This window comes from Fringilla coelebs (assembly GCF_963513975.1).
Source record: "Fringilla coelebs genome assembly, chromosome: 2".
Lineage (NCBI taxonomy): Eukaryota > Metazoa > Chordata > Aves > Passeriformes > Fringillidae > Fringilla > Fringilla coelebs.
Genome location: NC_140029.1, coordinates 11,381,389 through 11,398,325, shown reverse-complemented (window position 1 = coordinate 11,398,325; position 16,937 = coordinate 11,381,389). Strand labels below are relative to the sequence as shown.

Below are 16,937 nucleotides of genomic sequence, written 5' to 3'. Positions count from 1 at the left end.
CAGGGGTTGGCACTGGATGATCCTAACAGTCCCTGCCATCCCAAACCATTCTTTCATTCCATGATACCTCTGAAAGGAGCAAGGGGGAGAGAAGCTGGGATATTTATGGAGAGCTGCAGGAGGCAACAACCTAAGCAAGGACCACAGGATTTTAGGACAGGAGACAGACAAGGAGCCAAGTTTCTGATTCAGGCTAATTCCCTTGTCTCATATCTGTCTTGGCATAGGCAAGCTTCCACCTCTCCTGGAGAAGGGCAGCAAATGGAGGCAAACATTTCTTCCCTGCTTCCCCTGGATTTACAGGGAAAAATGCAAAAAGAGTGACCTGAAGGGGTTGTGTTACTGCTGCTGTACTCTGACCTTCCTCAGCTGGGTGATTTTTTTTTTTCCAGAGCCTGTCTTGTTCTGTTCTTCCTTCTTCAGGAATATAGGTTTATACATGCACACACCAGTGTACATTATAAGCATACACTCATGTATTTATGAGTGTGTCCAAGATGTGCAGACAAAAGAGATAATACTGAAACAGTATAAAAATATTTATAAGAAAGAAAGTGTTTATTAGGGCAAACTGTGCTGACATATCAGGATGAAAGACAGTTAGGAATGGAAAAGAGCTTGGCTTCTCTTTAATATCTACCATATATTTTATCTAATGCATTTAGAAAAGAATGCCCACCCAGGGTCTTCTGGGACTGATGTCTGGAGAACATTTCATATGTCTTCTCTAATCCCTCTTTTGTGCAAGCATTACTAGTTACGAGGAAATGTATTCCGTTCTGTGCTATGGATAGAAAAGCTCCAAACAGGCAGACTGGGAAGAGCCTTTTCATTTAGTCTCGTGGCCAGCAACACTTAAACTGAATGTCTGACAATCTAGGAATTGTTTCTTATCCTAAGCACTAAGTTATTGAAGACCTTAAGCCTTTTATTGGAAGCACAGATTTTAAAGGGAAGGTTTGTTGCTTTGAATGTGCAGTGCAGGAAGTCACTGTGATGTAACTGGAGCTTACTAGTTCTGACTCAGTTAATGACAACAATACATTAAACTGCAAAAAATGAAAGGTAGAACAACCCATACATTTATTACTGATATTTGGACAGCTGACAATTTTTTTTTATCTCACAAACCACTGTATTTGACCATGTTCATGGGTAAAATGCATGCGAACAAAAAATCTCAGACACTTTGAAGGGTTTTACTCCTCTTCCTTTGCTCCTCAGAAGGAAAAAAAAAGGAGCACTATGTCTCTTTTTCTTTAGTTAGGAATGTCATTTCAACATCACAGCCTTCATTTATTTTTAATGATTGATGATACGAAGATGGTTTTTGTCATTACACACCCTGACCTCCCTCAGGACCTGAGCTGAAAAAAGCGAATATTTCATACATTACTTTGGAAAACACTTCTGTCTTTTGCTGCCCTCTGAACTACCACCAACACAAGCAAGTGAAAAAATGAAAAAATGCCCAAGAATGTGTGCAGCTGAGCTGGGCTGCCTATTGCAAAAGCCATATTTCTGGAGAAAAGTTTCCAGGACAATTTCTTTTGAAATGAAACCTTCAGTCCATTGAAGCCTGAATGATCACGTGATAATTTGTAATGTTACCATCTATTATATTTCTCCTTGCAAACAAAAATGTTTCCTCTCGTGATACTACCTATGGATTTCTTTTACCCCTAGATTTTATTTAGCAATACTGTCCACTCCCTGACAACAGTTAAAATCTTAAATAATTTGTCTTCTCATTTGTGAGGATATTTTTAGTTTTGCACTAGAAACAGAACTCTTTAAAATGAAGCTTATCATAAATATTGGCTGTTTAATCACTCTCTTTCATGACTCACTGATAAGTCATACCCAGTTCTAGAAAAAGTCCACATTTAGATGGGGTACAGTTACTGCTTCTTTCTGTAATTACAAAACTTCATCATATTCCTCAAACCCTAATCCTCTATTTTCATTTTCACACCCAAAAACCTAATTGTTCTTACAAAGTTAAGCCAACATCCAAAGCAGCACAAATAATTTCAAAATAGACAAAAACAGTTTGAACAGAAACAAAATTAAACCTTTTTACTTGCATTTTGTAGCATTCCAATATACCAGTGATAGGCTTTTGCTTAGGTTCAGGTCCTACCTAATGTTTAGAGATTTCTTCCTAAGTTCACTCCATCTGAGGTTCATGTTGTCCAGACGTCTCTGCAGCAGGGTTGCATCCTCAGAGCCTTCCAGGGACCTCAGAATTTTCTGCCCATTTTCATCCAGGTTGTGAAAGATGTCAGTGTGAGCATCAATTTCTGCCTGTAGTTCCTATGGAAGAAATAGAAAACAATATATCTGATTCCTTAAAAAAACACAGAAACTATAATTTTTCAAAAGAGTGGAAAAATCCTCAGTGCAGCACAGAGCACAGGTTTTGATCACTCCTTTTACAGCAATATCATGTCCTGTATACAAAGCCATGTTTCCCTTTCACATGAAGGCCATTTGCATTGAATATGACCTTTTTTTTCCACATAGAGCATACTGAACAAAATTTAGAAAGCCAGAGGTGTAGCCTTTGACAAGCAACAAAGCAAGGACAAGATTAACTGTGCTGATGTGAAAAAAGCAAAGAAACAAAATCCTCAGGGTCCCAGGTAAATCTGACCTGCACATGATACGTCTTCCTGTGCAACATTTTCAGTTTGAGCTGGGGACTGCAACACTGGTCCTGCTGCATGGCAATTCCAAGGAATCTAGGAGTCTGCAGCAGCTGGGCTTTGAAATGCCAAGTTCACTTACATTCTGTTGACAGAACGCATTTTGGAGCACGGGCCCCAGCAGTCAATAGCAATAAACAGCCACTTTGTGCTGTATCAAAACACTGGTTGGGGCCACGGCTGTAGGAGGGCCTGAGAATAGCAAGGACCCAGAATATGCAACTGGCAGCTCGTGTTGAACAGCCAACTTTTCTTATCGCCTCGTAACTGCAGGCCAGCTCGAAATTTTGAATTCATTTTTTCCCCCTCATTTTTAGCACGGCTGTTTCTGCCAAAAGAACATTCTTTAGAGAGCTGCCTGGTACCAGCATTCCTGCCTGCCCACACACTCAATGCAGCCTTTGTGTGCTGGCTGCCCTTCCCCAAGACGTTCGCATGCTGCAGCCCCACAAGGTCAGATTCATTTGCAGAGAACAGTGGTTGAATCGAGGTCATTAAATGGAATAAAAATAATAATAATAATAATTCCAGCACGTACATGAATGAGCATACATGTACTTTATATGCAGCCACGTTTGCACAGAAATACTTTTACTTTCAGACAAAGAAGCACACAAAGACACAAAGAAATAATGAATAGTGAATAAAGCTCCACATTTTCTCCTGGGATGCTGGAGCACTAAGATTTCTGGTGGTGGTTTCTTGCTGCCTGAAATGGGAGTGCCAGAGATAAAGTGGGGAAGAGGAAATGATTTATGGAATTTGAGAAAAAGACCCAGCACTAACTGAGCATCACAGAGAGTCCCCAGTGGAAATTTGTTGCAGTTTCCTTCAAAAGAATGACTTTGAAAGAGGGGAGCACACAATCTGTCTACTTGGTGTGTTCTTAATTGAATTGGTTTTATTTGATATTTTAAGTGCAATGTTAGCTGCACTGAATCATGAGCAGATTGCCCTTGTTCACCTACTGCTGTTCCAAATGTCCTTAACTGGATACCTTTCACAGCAATGACTAGCAGAATATTTGGGGAGGTTATAAGGTGCAGCAACATCTTTGGTACACAGTAAGAATCCTTCTCCAACTATTTTACTTATCTATTGTCATTCAAGCAGTAAAGTACTTAGGAATGAGTTTGATGCACATCAGAGGTAACTCTGCAGAATGCAAGTGTATTATTATAAATATTGCATTTCTTTATTGTTGTTCGGGCAATCGATGTTTTCAAAAATGGCATTATTAAGGTACATAAAAATGTACTATATTCCAGGTATGAATATCTTTACTTGAAAATGTGTATTTTATTTCAAGTCTGAATGTTTCTAGTTTCAGCTTCCAGCTGTGATACTTAATTTTTGTTCACTTGAATGAAGAATACCCTATTACCAAACTTCTTTCCTTCCATGTAGGTATTTGGAGATATTATTTAAACTACGTAAAGTATAACAATACTGATGTAAACAGCTTAAACAAGATGTAAGAAAGGATAAAGCTCACAGAAAAAAAGTTAACTGTTAATGTCTATATAGTTCTAAGGTCCTCCTACATTTAATAAACAATAAATCTACTATTGGACAAAAGAATTACATGCACTACCTGTTGCTCAAAATTCTAAGTTTCAGGGTAGTGATGGAATCACCAAACTTACAAACTTGTTCCTTTTCCTTGGCAAGAACATGTGCCATGGAACATGTTGAATAACTATTCCCAGCAGGAAACTGTCAAATCTATGCCCTCTTGGTATTTTACCACACATACACTCATAGCAATACATAAGACAAATTGAAGGAAAAAAACCTTTCCACGTTTTTCTTGTGTTTAGAAAATGTGTCTTATAATTCTACAAAATTTATTTCTTTCTCCAGACACATACATCATTTTGAAATAAAAGCAAACCCCATCCTTTTTTTTATTTCAGAATACCACATAGTATCACAAAACCTCTGGATGGCTAAGTGGGCAATGAACATGAAAAGTGAAGTATTCTCATCAAAAGCTTAATATTCAAGACTGAATTTTCCTTATTCCAAATTACTTGTGTGTACTGCATTGCTTCTAATGCTCCCAAAAGCAGTTTACTGCAGCTATGCAGGAAACCTACACCGACAGAGAAGCACGAAAACAACAATGATATTTTCTCCATTTAGGTTGGTGCATTTCAGAACCTTTCTTTGTGACACTTACAGATCCCAAGAGAAGCAGAGAACATATAAGAAAAAGATCTATATACCTTTTATTTGTTTTCTGAAATAAATAAATCCATGTTTTAAAAACACAATTCTTTTTCTTGACAACAGCAAAGCAGGAAGAGCTATTAATCTCAAAAATTGCTAAAGTATTTGCAAAAGCATGCTGCCATTACATGTCATACCAAGAAGCATAGCATATAGACTAAACATATATTATTTATTTCACTTTCATATTTTCCAATGTGTTCAAACTCATGAAAAGACTACAGAGGATAAAAAAAATCAATCCTGGTACAATTCTACTGAGTTACAGTTGGAGTGCATGCTGCATTTTTGCTGTAGTTGTTATTACTGAGACCGTGCTGAAAATGGATTGTCTGTCTGCTCTTAAAAAGAGCAGAGAGCGAAATGAAAAGCATCTTTTTGATCACAAGTTACTCCTTAGAGTGAGCTGAACTGCCTGGAAAGAACTGCAACTCCATTAGGTGCTGAGTGAAGTCCTCCTTTATTAAGATGAACTATACAGTTAGATGACAAAAGGCACCATAATATTTGTTTGTAAAAACTGAACTGAACATGTATTGGAGGTTTCTACACATTTAAAAAATGTGTACTTACATTATTTTATTCTGTAGAATAAGTGTGCAACTAAGATACAGAACTAGGGTGATAAGAGAGATGAAATGCATTTTGCCATGAGGAAAAAAATCTTGTTGGGCAAAACAGGGTGAGGAAATTTTCTCTGGCTGTTTCACTTTTGTCCTGAGCTCTTGCAACCACCACACACGATTTCAGAGAAGTACACTAAAGTGGTCAGTGAGCACACCCAATGCTCCCAAAAAGCTAGGGGATGAGTGTATTTCTCACTTGGCCAATTCAGTTGTACCCCCTTGGAACTCCTGCTCCCATTCTCCATGGAAGCACAGATCCTCACTGCCCTAATTCCTTTGGTAGGAAGAAGAAATTCACCTGTGGCTCCACAGGTTTTATTTACACAGAGCCCTGCTAAGCACAGCTGAGCTGTTGCTGTGAAATCCAATGTACTCAAAGCTCTGTCAGCTTCCACCCAGCACAGCTAGTCCTGCAAGAATTCAATGTGGTCTGAAACAGTTAATCAGTGTCAATATCCTTCATATCCCACATGCAATATATAGACAGGACATACAAAGGACATGACGCATGTCAAAACCTGCCATTATTTTGGCAATGCACCAGAGAGGGATTGATAGTCTGGAAGTAAAATGAAGCCCTAGTAAGAAGGGGTTTGTTCTATTTCTTGGACTATAGGTTAGTCATGGAAAACATGGAAATCAATGCAGCGCAGATGACAAAACATTTATCTTTTATACAAGGTAGAAAAAATTCATTATGCAATAATTTAAAGAAATTAAAGGACCCTAGTTCTCCTCTATTTGCAGCTCTATAAAGCACATCTTAGCAGTTTAGCAATTGGATTTCAAATTAATTATCCCACTTGATTTCATTTAATTACATCTCAACTCCTCTAAATTTCGGATTCTGCCTAAAGCATAAACTCTGTGTGAATGTTTAGAGAGTTTGAGACGTTTTTTCAGTGCCCTGGCACACTCCAGCAGCCTTTGGAGGCACAGAAATCCATACTCAAGGCACCACTCTCAGGAACACAGCTTAGCCTCCTGTCTGCTAGACAGAGGAACAGTTTTGTGAGTGTTACAGTTCTGGAGATGTTGAATTAAGGGCACAGGAAATCAAATGCATTTTGAGCACCTGAGTGATAGATTCAGTGCAAGGTGCACTTGATCTGTTTCTTTTGTTTTTTGCAACAGAAGGCACTTTGCACTAGGCTTTACAGCAGCCTCTCCTTGTGAGCTGGTTGCTACCATTGGAACTGAAAGAAATGTATACCTTTTTGAAGGAGAATATTTGCATCTGAAGATGCTATGATTTAGATTAAGGATGGAACAAACCAGTGAAGCATTTCTGGTCCCTTGGAAGTTCTCTCTTTTAAATGTCACAGTTCTTTTAAAAACTGGTTGTTGGATTTTTTTTTTTTGCTTTTTTGGTTTTTTTTTTCCTTCTTTGATGCTCCCCATTCCCTCATCAAGCTTTTAAGTAATTTTCTCTTCCCAGTCCATAAGCAAAACTTTTATTGAGTCTTTAGAATGAGACCATTCACTGAACAATTTACATAATGATAAAAACTTCTCAAATGAGATTTAAAATATAATTAAAGGGCAGACTTACTGAGCTAAAAACATTGTTGTGAAATAGCTATACATCACTATGCCAAGAAGCCTCCTATTCAGCTAGCCTATGGCATGACCCCAATTCCAGTCTGCTATGATTACATCTCTGAGTTTCATGTTAATGACTTGATTTAAAAGAACGATAAAAAGGTCCTTTCCATTGTGAAGATAAGCTTATGAATATAATTAAGGCATTTCTGGTTTCCCAACACATTTTTCAAGATAAAAAAGGGTAAGAGCCAGTCCTCTAGAAGAGAATCAAGGGCTGATGAATGGAAGCCAAAAGTATAACTTTGCCCTATGGAAAGCAATCTGTGTAAGTTGCATCTATCATTGTTGGGGTTTAAAATTCTACAAGTCCCAGAATAAAGATGTAACCAAGCTGCAGATTCAAACGCAACTTTCATCTAACAGAAGATTAAAAAAAGCTTTCTTTAGCAAGTTGGGTCCTGTTTTCAAAAAATATTATTTTTATAAATAGGCAAAAGAGCCTTCAATTTAGGTTATATTGAGATTGCAAGAGACTTCATGGTGCATCTAAGGATGCAGCAATCTCCTGCTGACAGTAACTGCAAATGCAGTGTGGGCTTCTTGATTTCATTTACATTGGGCTGCCTCAGCTTTGGAATGATAACTGTTTATGAGCACTAACACAATAATTTCAACATGTACTTGTCTCTAGTGTGCAGATATTTATTCATAGACCTGAAATTTTGCCCATAGCACAAGGTCTTATATTTCTCCCTTGATCATAGTGAAATAATAAATTTTTTCAGACCGCTAGCAATTAATTTGTATTCAATTATTAGCTGATTTCATGTGTTTGGAAGGAATTTGTGGACTTCTTGGATATGTTTTTTGAAGACTGAGAAAACTCCTGCTTTCATTTACATGTAATGAAAATATGAATAAATATATAAAATAAAGAAACAAATGTTTAAACAAACAAATCTTTCTGCACTTATAGTTTCATTTAGGATTTTACCCTTGTCTAGAGAAATATATCCTGTTCTGATAACAGTGAATTCAATGGATATTATTATTTTTACTGTCTACTTTTCTTGTCATCATATCTAGGATGGAAACCCTAAATAGAAAGAAACATTGTGTTAGTCTGAGGTTACACTAATGAAGAAAAATTCCTTGTAGCCACAGAAATGAAGAACTTTTACTGTGCAATGTAAAATATAAATATGTATTTTACTAACATAGCCTGTACTCTCTTTCAGGCAAGCCAATCTAACAAGGCAAACAAAGCACATTTTTCAAGTAGGAGTTGCAAGTGTTCAATGTGTCAGAAAATCAGCCACCTCTACTGAGATGTCTAAGAATGGGCTCAGCTATCTGCCTTTGAAATCTGTATTTGAGATTAGAGTGAGTAGGAGGGAAACAGCATAAATGTGCCTAGAATCATACACACCATTTTCTGAAGGCAGAGCCATTACAAACCAGCAGAGTTTTCTGGGTGTTAGAGGGAGGTCTGCTCCCCCCAAATCTGCACGTCCCAACCCCTGTGCTGCAGGAATGTCTGATCCCACTCCACCTGCACATCCTGTCAGCACACTCACCCTGTCAATCTTTAGGCAAAATTTCTGCAGCAAAATAATTATGCTGTTACTTTCAGGATGTCTAATTTTTCTTCTCTCTTTCCAGAGGTCAAACAGTAACAGCACAAAGAGCATCTTCCTCTACAGGAACATTTACTTCCACTTAGTTACTCATGCAAGGTCCTAAAGTCCTGTAGCATAGTTTGCAGAGCATTTACCTCTCTTAGTTCTGCTGACATTTCAGTACATCAAATTAATCCTGCTTTCCTTTTATAACACACAGCTGGAAAGGCTGAAATACACAACTGTCTCTAGGTCTGGAGAAAAATAATCTTATGAAACACAAAAGGACAGGGTTTTGTTCTTCTTTTATCAACCAACAGTGAAAAATATCTGATATCTGTTTATTAAAAAAGGACCTTTTCTAGAAGAAAAATTATTTGTACTAAAGTAATATTTGTTTCACAGTACACCGACATGTAACAATAAGGTAACTCATGTTTTAGCACCTAGGATACTCATATATACATTCATCCTTCCCTAAATGCATGAACATATACAATCCTCTTTCAGATCCTTTTAAAACAAAAATTGAAAGCATTTTATACTTAAAAGAAATTATTTCTGTTAGAAGCATTATCCTAATTTCTTCTGTTACCAATAATTTTTGCACTCTTCTTTTCTTTTTAAAAAAATATCCTGACATTTAAAGGTTTTGTTGGTAATATTGTTGATGTCTTTAGAGAAAGAACTGGTACACCAGTTTCATAACCTGATTTTCAATTAACTAAAGAAACATAAAATCTTTTTAAAAGAGAACAACACAAAACAAAAAGCAGAAACTAGAGGCCTCATATGTTACACATCATTAAAACTGGATCAAGCAGAACAATAACTATTATGGTTTAGGACTCCTTTTAGAAGGAGTTTTTATTGTTCTATAGGTAATTAGATTTCTGTAAGGAATTTATACTATTTCAGGTGTTCTTCTCTATGAGCATGCAAGATCCACTGCAATTATCTGTTCTTAATCAGGACAAGTTAATTGGTGGGCATTATGCAAGAGGCAATGTGGGAAAAGCTGCAATGATTCTGCACTTCTTGTGTCAAATCCTCCCTACCGGAGGTGTGCTGAGGAAGGGCCAGGACGGGCAGGCACTGGGACAAAAGTACACTGCATCTCGATTTTCAGTGGAAATCCAGGCCATGCCAGTGTGGCCTCAGGATCTTCTGACTGCCTAGGCTTTGAGCAAGAGATGCCAGAAAAGCTACCCCAGAGAGAAAGCTGCTGTGCAGCAGTCAAGAGTTATCAAAGTCACTGCAACAATTGGTGTTGGCTGTTCCTGTCACAACAACACAGAACTCACCAAGTGTTGGTTGGTTCACTCATTAACACCAGCTGGCTTTAAACTGCCGTGAGGAAAGTTGGTTTTACCTCCCTGCTGATGTTTCAGCTGCAAGGCTGCTCAGTGTGAGGGGCACCTCACGTGTTTGAACACTCAGTGAGGAGCCAACAGGACAAAGCTTCCCCTTGTGGCTCCCCTCTAAATGCACCAGGGGCTCAGGCAGCCCTGAAGAGCCTCTGCCAAGAGGGCTGGCACAGCCACAGAAGGAGCTGTCAGCTCAGGACAGGGTGGCTGCAGAGAGGAGCTGCCACCAGCTGCAGGAGGTGGGGAATGTGATGCCACCGCCTCTCTCCGTGGGCTTTCCCTTCTGACCCTCAAACCCCTGAGGATTTGGGGTTTTCCCTTCTGACCCTCAAACCCCAAATCCTCAGCCTGCTCACACCAACTCTGGCCACACCACCAGGGCTTCTGTCACTCTGGTTTTTTGAGATTCTCTAAAGCCTTCTGATGTTGACATTCTTGTAGCGAACTTTCTCACACACTTTCTGTAAATAACTCATTGTTTTGCATTCCTTTATGGAAGAGAAGAGAGTTGATGGACTGTTGGTTAAACCAGTGTCAGGGGAGAGGTGTCACTGTCACCCTCCAATCCACTGTCACCTTTGTAAAACTATAAATGTTGGAGTCAGAAAATAAACTGCCTCTTTTCTTCTTCACCCTGAGAGCGGTGTGTGCGTGTGTTCTTTCGTGTCCTACAGCGACAGGCTTCCACCTTTAAACCTGTACTGTGTCAGTACCCCAAACTCAACAGCTGAATTAAAATGGGTAACATTAATTGAATTAATTAAAATGCTGTGCTGCCTTGCTGTTGCTGCCCTGCCCTCTGAGGTGTTCAAGCATTCCAGCTGCTGCTGGGGAGGAATTTGACAGAATGGTCCATCCTCATTAGCTTTCAGCTCTAAGTTCCATAACTTTACTTTTTTCTCAATAAGCTGAACCACACCAGAATCATGTTCTTCATGATTTATTTTGGGTGCTTTAATAATGTATGTTGACTGTCTTGAAATAAGCAAATAACTGGCAAAAGTTCAGAGCCTGAAAAAAGAATTAATTTTTAACAATATCCTTCAAAATAGCAACTTTAACTATCATATTGATTGGTCTCTCTGTGGCAGTCTAACCATGTTTTGCTGCAGCCAGAATTCAAAAGCAAAATTGAACAGAGCTCCTGTACCAAGGGGTCTCTGAATAAGATTTACAGTCTGAAAATAATTATTTGGTATTTTCTTGGATTTACTAGCAAGAGGCATGTACTGCCACAGTAAAAACAGTATCAGGTTAAAATGGCAATAACACTGAAAAAAATAATGATATCACCAGCAGAGTCTGACATGAGATAAACTCGTATCTTAACATTTTTTTAGAAGACAGGTTACTTGGGGTGAAAACTAACTTCTGTTCATGTTTTTTCAGTTTGACATTAAAAAAAACCCAAATAATTTGAATCACTGAGTTTGTCAAATCCAGCAACTGAAAAGAAATTCACTTGTTCCTATCTTCTCCTCATTACAGTAAAAGAGAAATAATTCCACTATCATAACAAAATTAAATTATTTTAATTCAGTAATCATACTGGTCAAGTCATGTAAGTGTTTTCATCTAGATCTGGATAAGACAACCAGCTCCAAGATCCAAAGGCAAGAAGGTAAGAAAAGTGAAATGCACACTTTTAAACTTTCAGTATACTTGGTAGTAATGAAGGAACAGAGGTGAGCATACAGTAATATTAGGAGGTAATAGAGCAAATATATATGAAATTAAAATAACAAACAAATAAAAAAACCACCATCCTTCCCATCTAGAATCAGACTCTTTAAACTTAAATAAGAACTCAGGGCTTAGATATACTCTCAGAAGACAGAATTCACTCTTGTCAGTAAGTCACTATATCAGGCAGATCTTAAATACTGCAGAAATTCATATGCTCCTACTTAGGTTTCTATAGAGATCAAATATGTCTCTTCACCGACTGTCACTCCAAAGTATTCCATCCAGTCCCAGGTTTATACCCTGGAATTGCTTCTATGGCTCTTTGGTCAAGATTACTTATCAAATACTTTATAAATTGCTGACACAGGACACTGCAAGTACTTGACTTCACTGCTGATCGCATCAAAGTCACTCTCATCATATCCAGAAGTTTTGGATATGTTTCTTTCATTGGTCTCAATGATAAACTAAATGTGACACAAACATGTGGCTGAGAGATACTTCTTCAGAAAGCAGTTCATAAAATAACCTAAGGTCTCACATATACATAAAATTCAGGAACAGACTTGGAAGCAGAGCTCGAGTAGCTCTGAAAGCTGAAGACTTTGCTCAAACATGCAGTCCAGCCACATTCATTACACCACCCAAAGCTAAAAAATGTGCTGAAGAACACTGAAGGGTACCACAGGCAATCTTGGAAATGATGCTGTCACAAACAACACATCAGATTGCAACAAAAAAGAACTGACTATTGTTCATAATAAATGCTAACTCCTTCTCAAGACACAAAGTTGTATTTTAATGAAAACAAAAATGAAATGGAAAGGACACTTATTGTGGAAGCCAGGCTTGCCATAACTGTTTTACCCCCACAGGAGTTTTTGCAGCAACTGTGTATACAAAAGGCTTCTGAATGGCATGTTTGTGACACACCCAAAGATACCAACAACTCCTGCTTTTGTATCAACCCTGCTGACAGGAGGCAGGAGAAGCAGGATAAATTCAGTTTAAACAGAACTGCTGCCATCTGAAAATGGTCCTCCCAGATTCTCCTCAGATTCAGTCAGAACAAAAACAACACACATTAATAACAAAAAAACAAGCTCCATACTTAATTTAATTCTGAAAAAAATATGTCTTGTTCATGCACACTCTGATGGGTTGACCCTTTCTGGATATCAGGTGCCCTACTCAGCTGGCTGTGGGGGAGAAGATAAAACAAAAGGCTCATGGATGAAGGTCAGGACAGGGAGAGATCACTCACCAGTTACCATCTTGGGTAAGACAGACTTGGCAAGGGAAAATTAGTTTAATTTATTATCAGTCAAATCAGATTAGGATAATAAGACATAAATTCAGCTCTTAAAACATCTTCCTCCCACTCTTTCATAAAATTATAAAGTGGCTTGAGTTGGAAGAGAGCTTTGGAGATCATCTAGTCCAACCCTTGTGCAACTACAGATGCTCAGAGCCCTGTTGAGCCTCACCCTGAATATTTCCATGCATGGGGCTTCCAATACCTCCCAGGGCAGCCTTTCCCAGTGTTTTAACACCCTCATTGTAAAAGATTCTTCCTTGTCTCCAATCTAAATCGACCCTTATGGAAGCCACCCTATAACTCCCCTGCCACATAAACCCAACACACACACTAGTTAGTTCTCACATCTGTGTGTATCAAGCTCAGAGCAAGAAGCATCACTTTTAGAAAAAAACCCTACTTTGCATTCCCTTGGCATTGACACCAACTATTTCTGCCCTGCATATAAAGCAACTTTATAACTTTCTTCATATTGCATCCACAGTGATTACTGCTCTCAAAAAGTTGTCAATTGCACTATATCATGTTCAGATTTTTAGAAAACTGCAAATTTTAATACCCACTAATTAAAAATATTTTTTACCTAAAAAAGTGAATGAAGAAGAATGTGAGGAAATTATAGCAGGGGTATCTGAGTTACTGTGTAATATGTGAGTGATCACAGAGGGATAGTTACTACCTTTGTGTCAGGGAGTACAGTTTGCTCACAGAAAGAAACTCAGAAGTTACATGTTCCCTATGAAAATAAAATCTCTTTTTTCCTGTAATCCTCTTTGAAGTATCATAATTGCTTTCATGAGAGAATTAAAAAGACCTGTGTATAGATTTCAAGCGCAGAAAGCTAAGCACAAGAGACACATGATATGTTTTGTATCTTTGAATAAAAAAGATACATTTCCTATCTTATTGGAAGAGATGTAAAATAATTCCTATAACAATTATATGCTGATATCTGCATATGAATTCCTAATAAAAGGAATTCCAGGCTAGAGGTGAGCGAAGAGACAGAGTCTAGGTTAAAATATAACTCATATCCCAGAAGTAGTTTATGAAATTTCACACCCAGTGAAATGAGCATAAGAAATGCCAGGGGTTTAAAAGATGAAATTAGGCAAACTATGGCTAAAAAAGGATGAATGTAATATTCCTCAAGGCACTCATAGCAATAGTCACTGTTACACTATTCAGTGTAATGACACTTGTTATCTTCTTTCTACACCTATTTGATGTATAATCAATGTTGTGTAGAAAGAATTCTCATGGCATAGACCTATTCACAACTGACAGTAATGTCACTATTCAGTAAATACTCACTGAACAAGGGATAATAATGCACCTGCATCATGCATTCATTCAGTGGTTGGTCTTGCTGAGATTAAAGCTTCCTTTCAGATACATTGTTTTTATCTGAAATGCCTAATGTGTTAAACTGAAATTCAGCTCATTAACATTAGTACAAAAACCTCTGTCTGTACATAAAAGCTTGCCTTCCTCTCTTAATCATGAGAAAACTTCATGACTGACCAACCTCATAGGAGAGGAGCTTCCTGGAAAAAGCAACTTTCTTATTTATCTCACCTTCTTTACCAAAGTACTTTTTATAAAATTGAGGGGGAAAAAAAGACCTTGATCTGAAATTCAAATTTGAGAATTTGCCTGTAATCTTAAAACAGCTTCTATACATTGGACTTGGTAATAAAGAAAATTCAGAATTCCCTTTCCACATCAGTGAGTTTTCTGAAAAAAAACCTACAAACATTTCATATACAGTGCTTCATAATCTAACTGTACCACTAAATGAAATACTGATGCTCAGTTTCCCAGTGGAGCTTTGTGTTCCCTTTGCAATCTTGCTGAAAGCCTGAAAACCAAACACTGACACTCAGAGTTCTGATGCCTGTTATTCAGCAATTGCATCTGTTTGCCCAGGGCACACACAAGTGAGGACAGACATGAGTTGCTGCTTAAACAATATCTCAAGGGAATGCAGCCTTATAAGAAACAAAATGAAATAAAATAGTCTGTAGGAGGAAATTTTAGGAGCTGATGAAAAAGGAAATATGGCAAACCTTTTACATTTCCTCTTTGTACATTCATTTACTTGCCAAAGGACATGCTTGGTATGCAGAAGTTATCTTAGATTAAAGGAAATGAAAAAAGAAAGAACAACCAAGGAATGACTTTACAATTCATATATTTGCATATTTAAAAAACCCCCAAAAAACCAAAAAAAACGACAAACCAAAACAGGCAAAGGGAAAAGCTTTTTCATAAGCAAAGGTATGATCATCAGGAAATAGAATAACACCATCATCCTTCAAATATACCTGTACACATGCCACAGCAGCCATCTGCCAAAATGATCTTGCTGTCACAGTTAATTCCAAGAATCAGACACACAGTCTGTTCAGCACAACACCAAGCTCTATGCAGATGGGATGTGAGCTTTGAAGCACAGCCTGCACTGATTTACCATCAACAGCAGGTGATCCCTAAGACCTGAAGACAGCATCCCAAATTCAGGGATAGAAAAGTAACCATTGCCCAGGATTAGCTTTGTATCAATCAGTGCTGCTTTAATCTCTGTTGTGAAAACTATCAAATCAGAAGGATTAAGGGTCTGCTCAAAGGATACACGAGCAGGAAGGAAAATGTTTGATGGGCACTAAACAGTCAAGCCAAGCTTCTGTAGCAAGAAAGAGAGTTCCTTGGAGGAACTGTGAAACTGGATGGAACACCTTTTCCCTGCTGTTCAAAGCAGTCCCTCAGGGACTGAATCTATCTGACAAACTCCCCCCAACACAAAAGGCTTGCTTTAGGAGAGAGGCAGTACTCTGCCTGCTATTGCAATATGTCTCGTTCTACCTTTGTAGTAATTCCAAAACTTGAGCTCTCCCTGCATGTGCAGCTGTGGGCTGCCTATTACAGAGGAGAACATCATCAGGACCTGTGCAAGTCAGCCTTCAGGTCTCCTGCAGGGCAATGCCAGCTTAAACCAAGGCCATCTCTTTTATCCCTGGATAACCCAGAAAAGTCTTGGGTCTAATTCCTTTAAAATAGAAAATAGACTTCTATAAATTCCATTGCAGGTCCTCTCAAAACAGGGACAATAAACATTTTAGTCTCCTGTACATTTATTGTTCTGTATAATCTGACTTTGCAGGTCATCTTTATTTAAATAGTATAATTACTGTAAATACGATTTCTCAGTTATTTAATGCCAACAATTTTATGTGACTGCATTCTCTAAATTTCATGGGGAAATATATACAGCAATTGGAATGCTGCATTACAGTATTAGAATGATTTCTGGCAATGAGTGGTAAAATCTCAGCAATTTTGTTTCAAGAAAAATCTAGACTTTTGAAATTCCCTTTGACTTGGAATTAACCTAAGGCATTTTACTTTTATTTCCTTCCTGAAAATTACCAAGAGCACCCTGACAGCTAGCAAGTCAATGGCTCAGTTATACCCTATATAAAAAGCCAAGATTCATGCAGATCTTTCTTTTAAGAAGTTAATTAAAATTATTATTACTTTTTTTTTACAAGCTGAGACTTGAAGGAATTTGAAGTTATTACTGATTGCTAGGATATTAAAAAAAATATCAAAAAACCAACACGAAATACAACCCAAAAGGAAGAGAAGGAAATTACTAGAGCACTGTGTAGTACTCACTTTTTAACTTACTCTTTTGGGGTACCTCAGACCTGGAAAATACTCTTCTCTGAATTTCACTTGAAAATCCCATCCAGAATAAAATAGGAACATTTTATGACTGACTGACTTGGAGTGATGCCTTAAATTTTAGCTTTGATATTTTCCAGATTCTGTAC

The 16,937-nt window shown here is 37.9% G+C and overlaps 1 protein-coding gene across 6 annotated transcripts in view; it reads right to left on the bottom strand.

Annotated features, from left to right (window-relative positions):
- Positions 1-16,937, bottom strand: part of DMD (dystrophin) — a 972,793-nt gene that overhangs the window by 195,212 nt on the left and 760,644 nt on the right. For all 6 annotated transcript variants that reach the window (XM_084201221.1, XM_084201219.1, XM_084201223.1 and 3 more), the window contains one exon: positions 2,144-2,316. In XM_084201221.1, the coding sequence (XP_084057347.1) occupies positions 2,144-2,316 (173 nt within the window). The remainder of the gene's footprint in view (positions 1-2,143; positions 2,317-16,937) is intronic.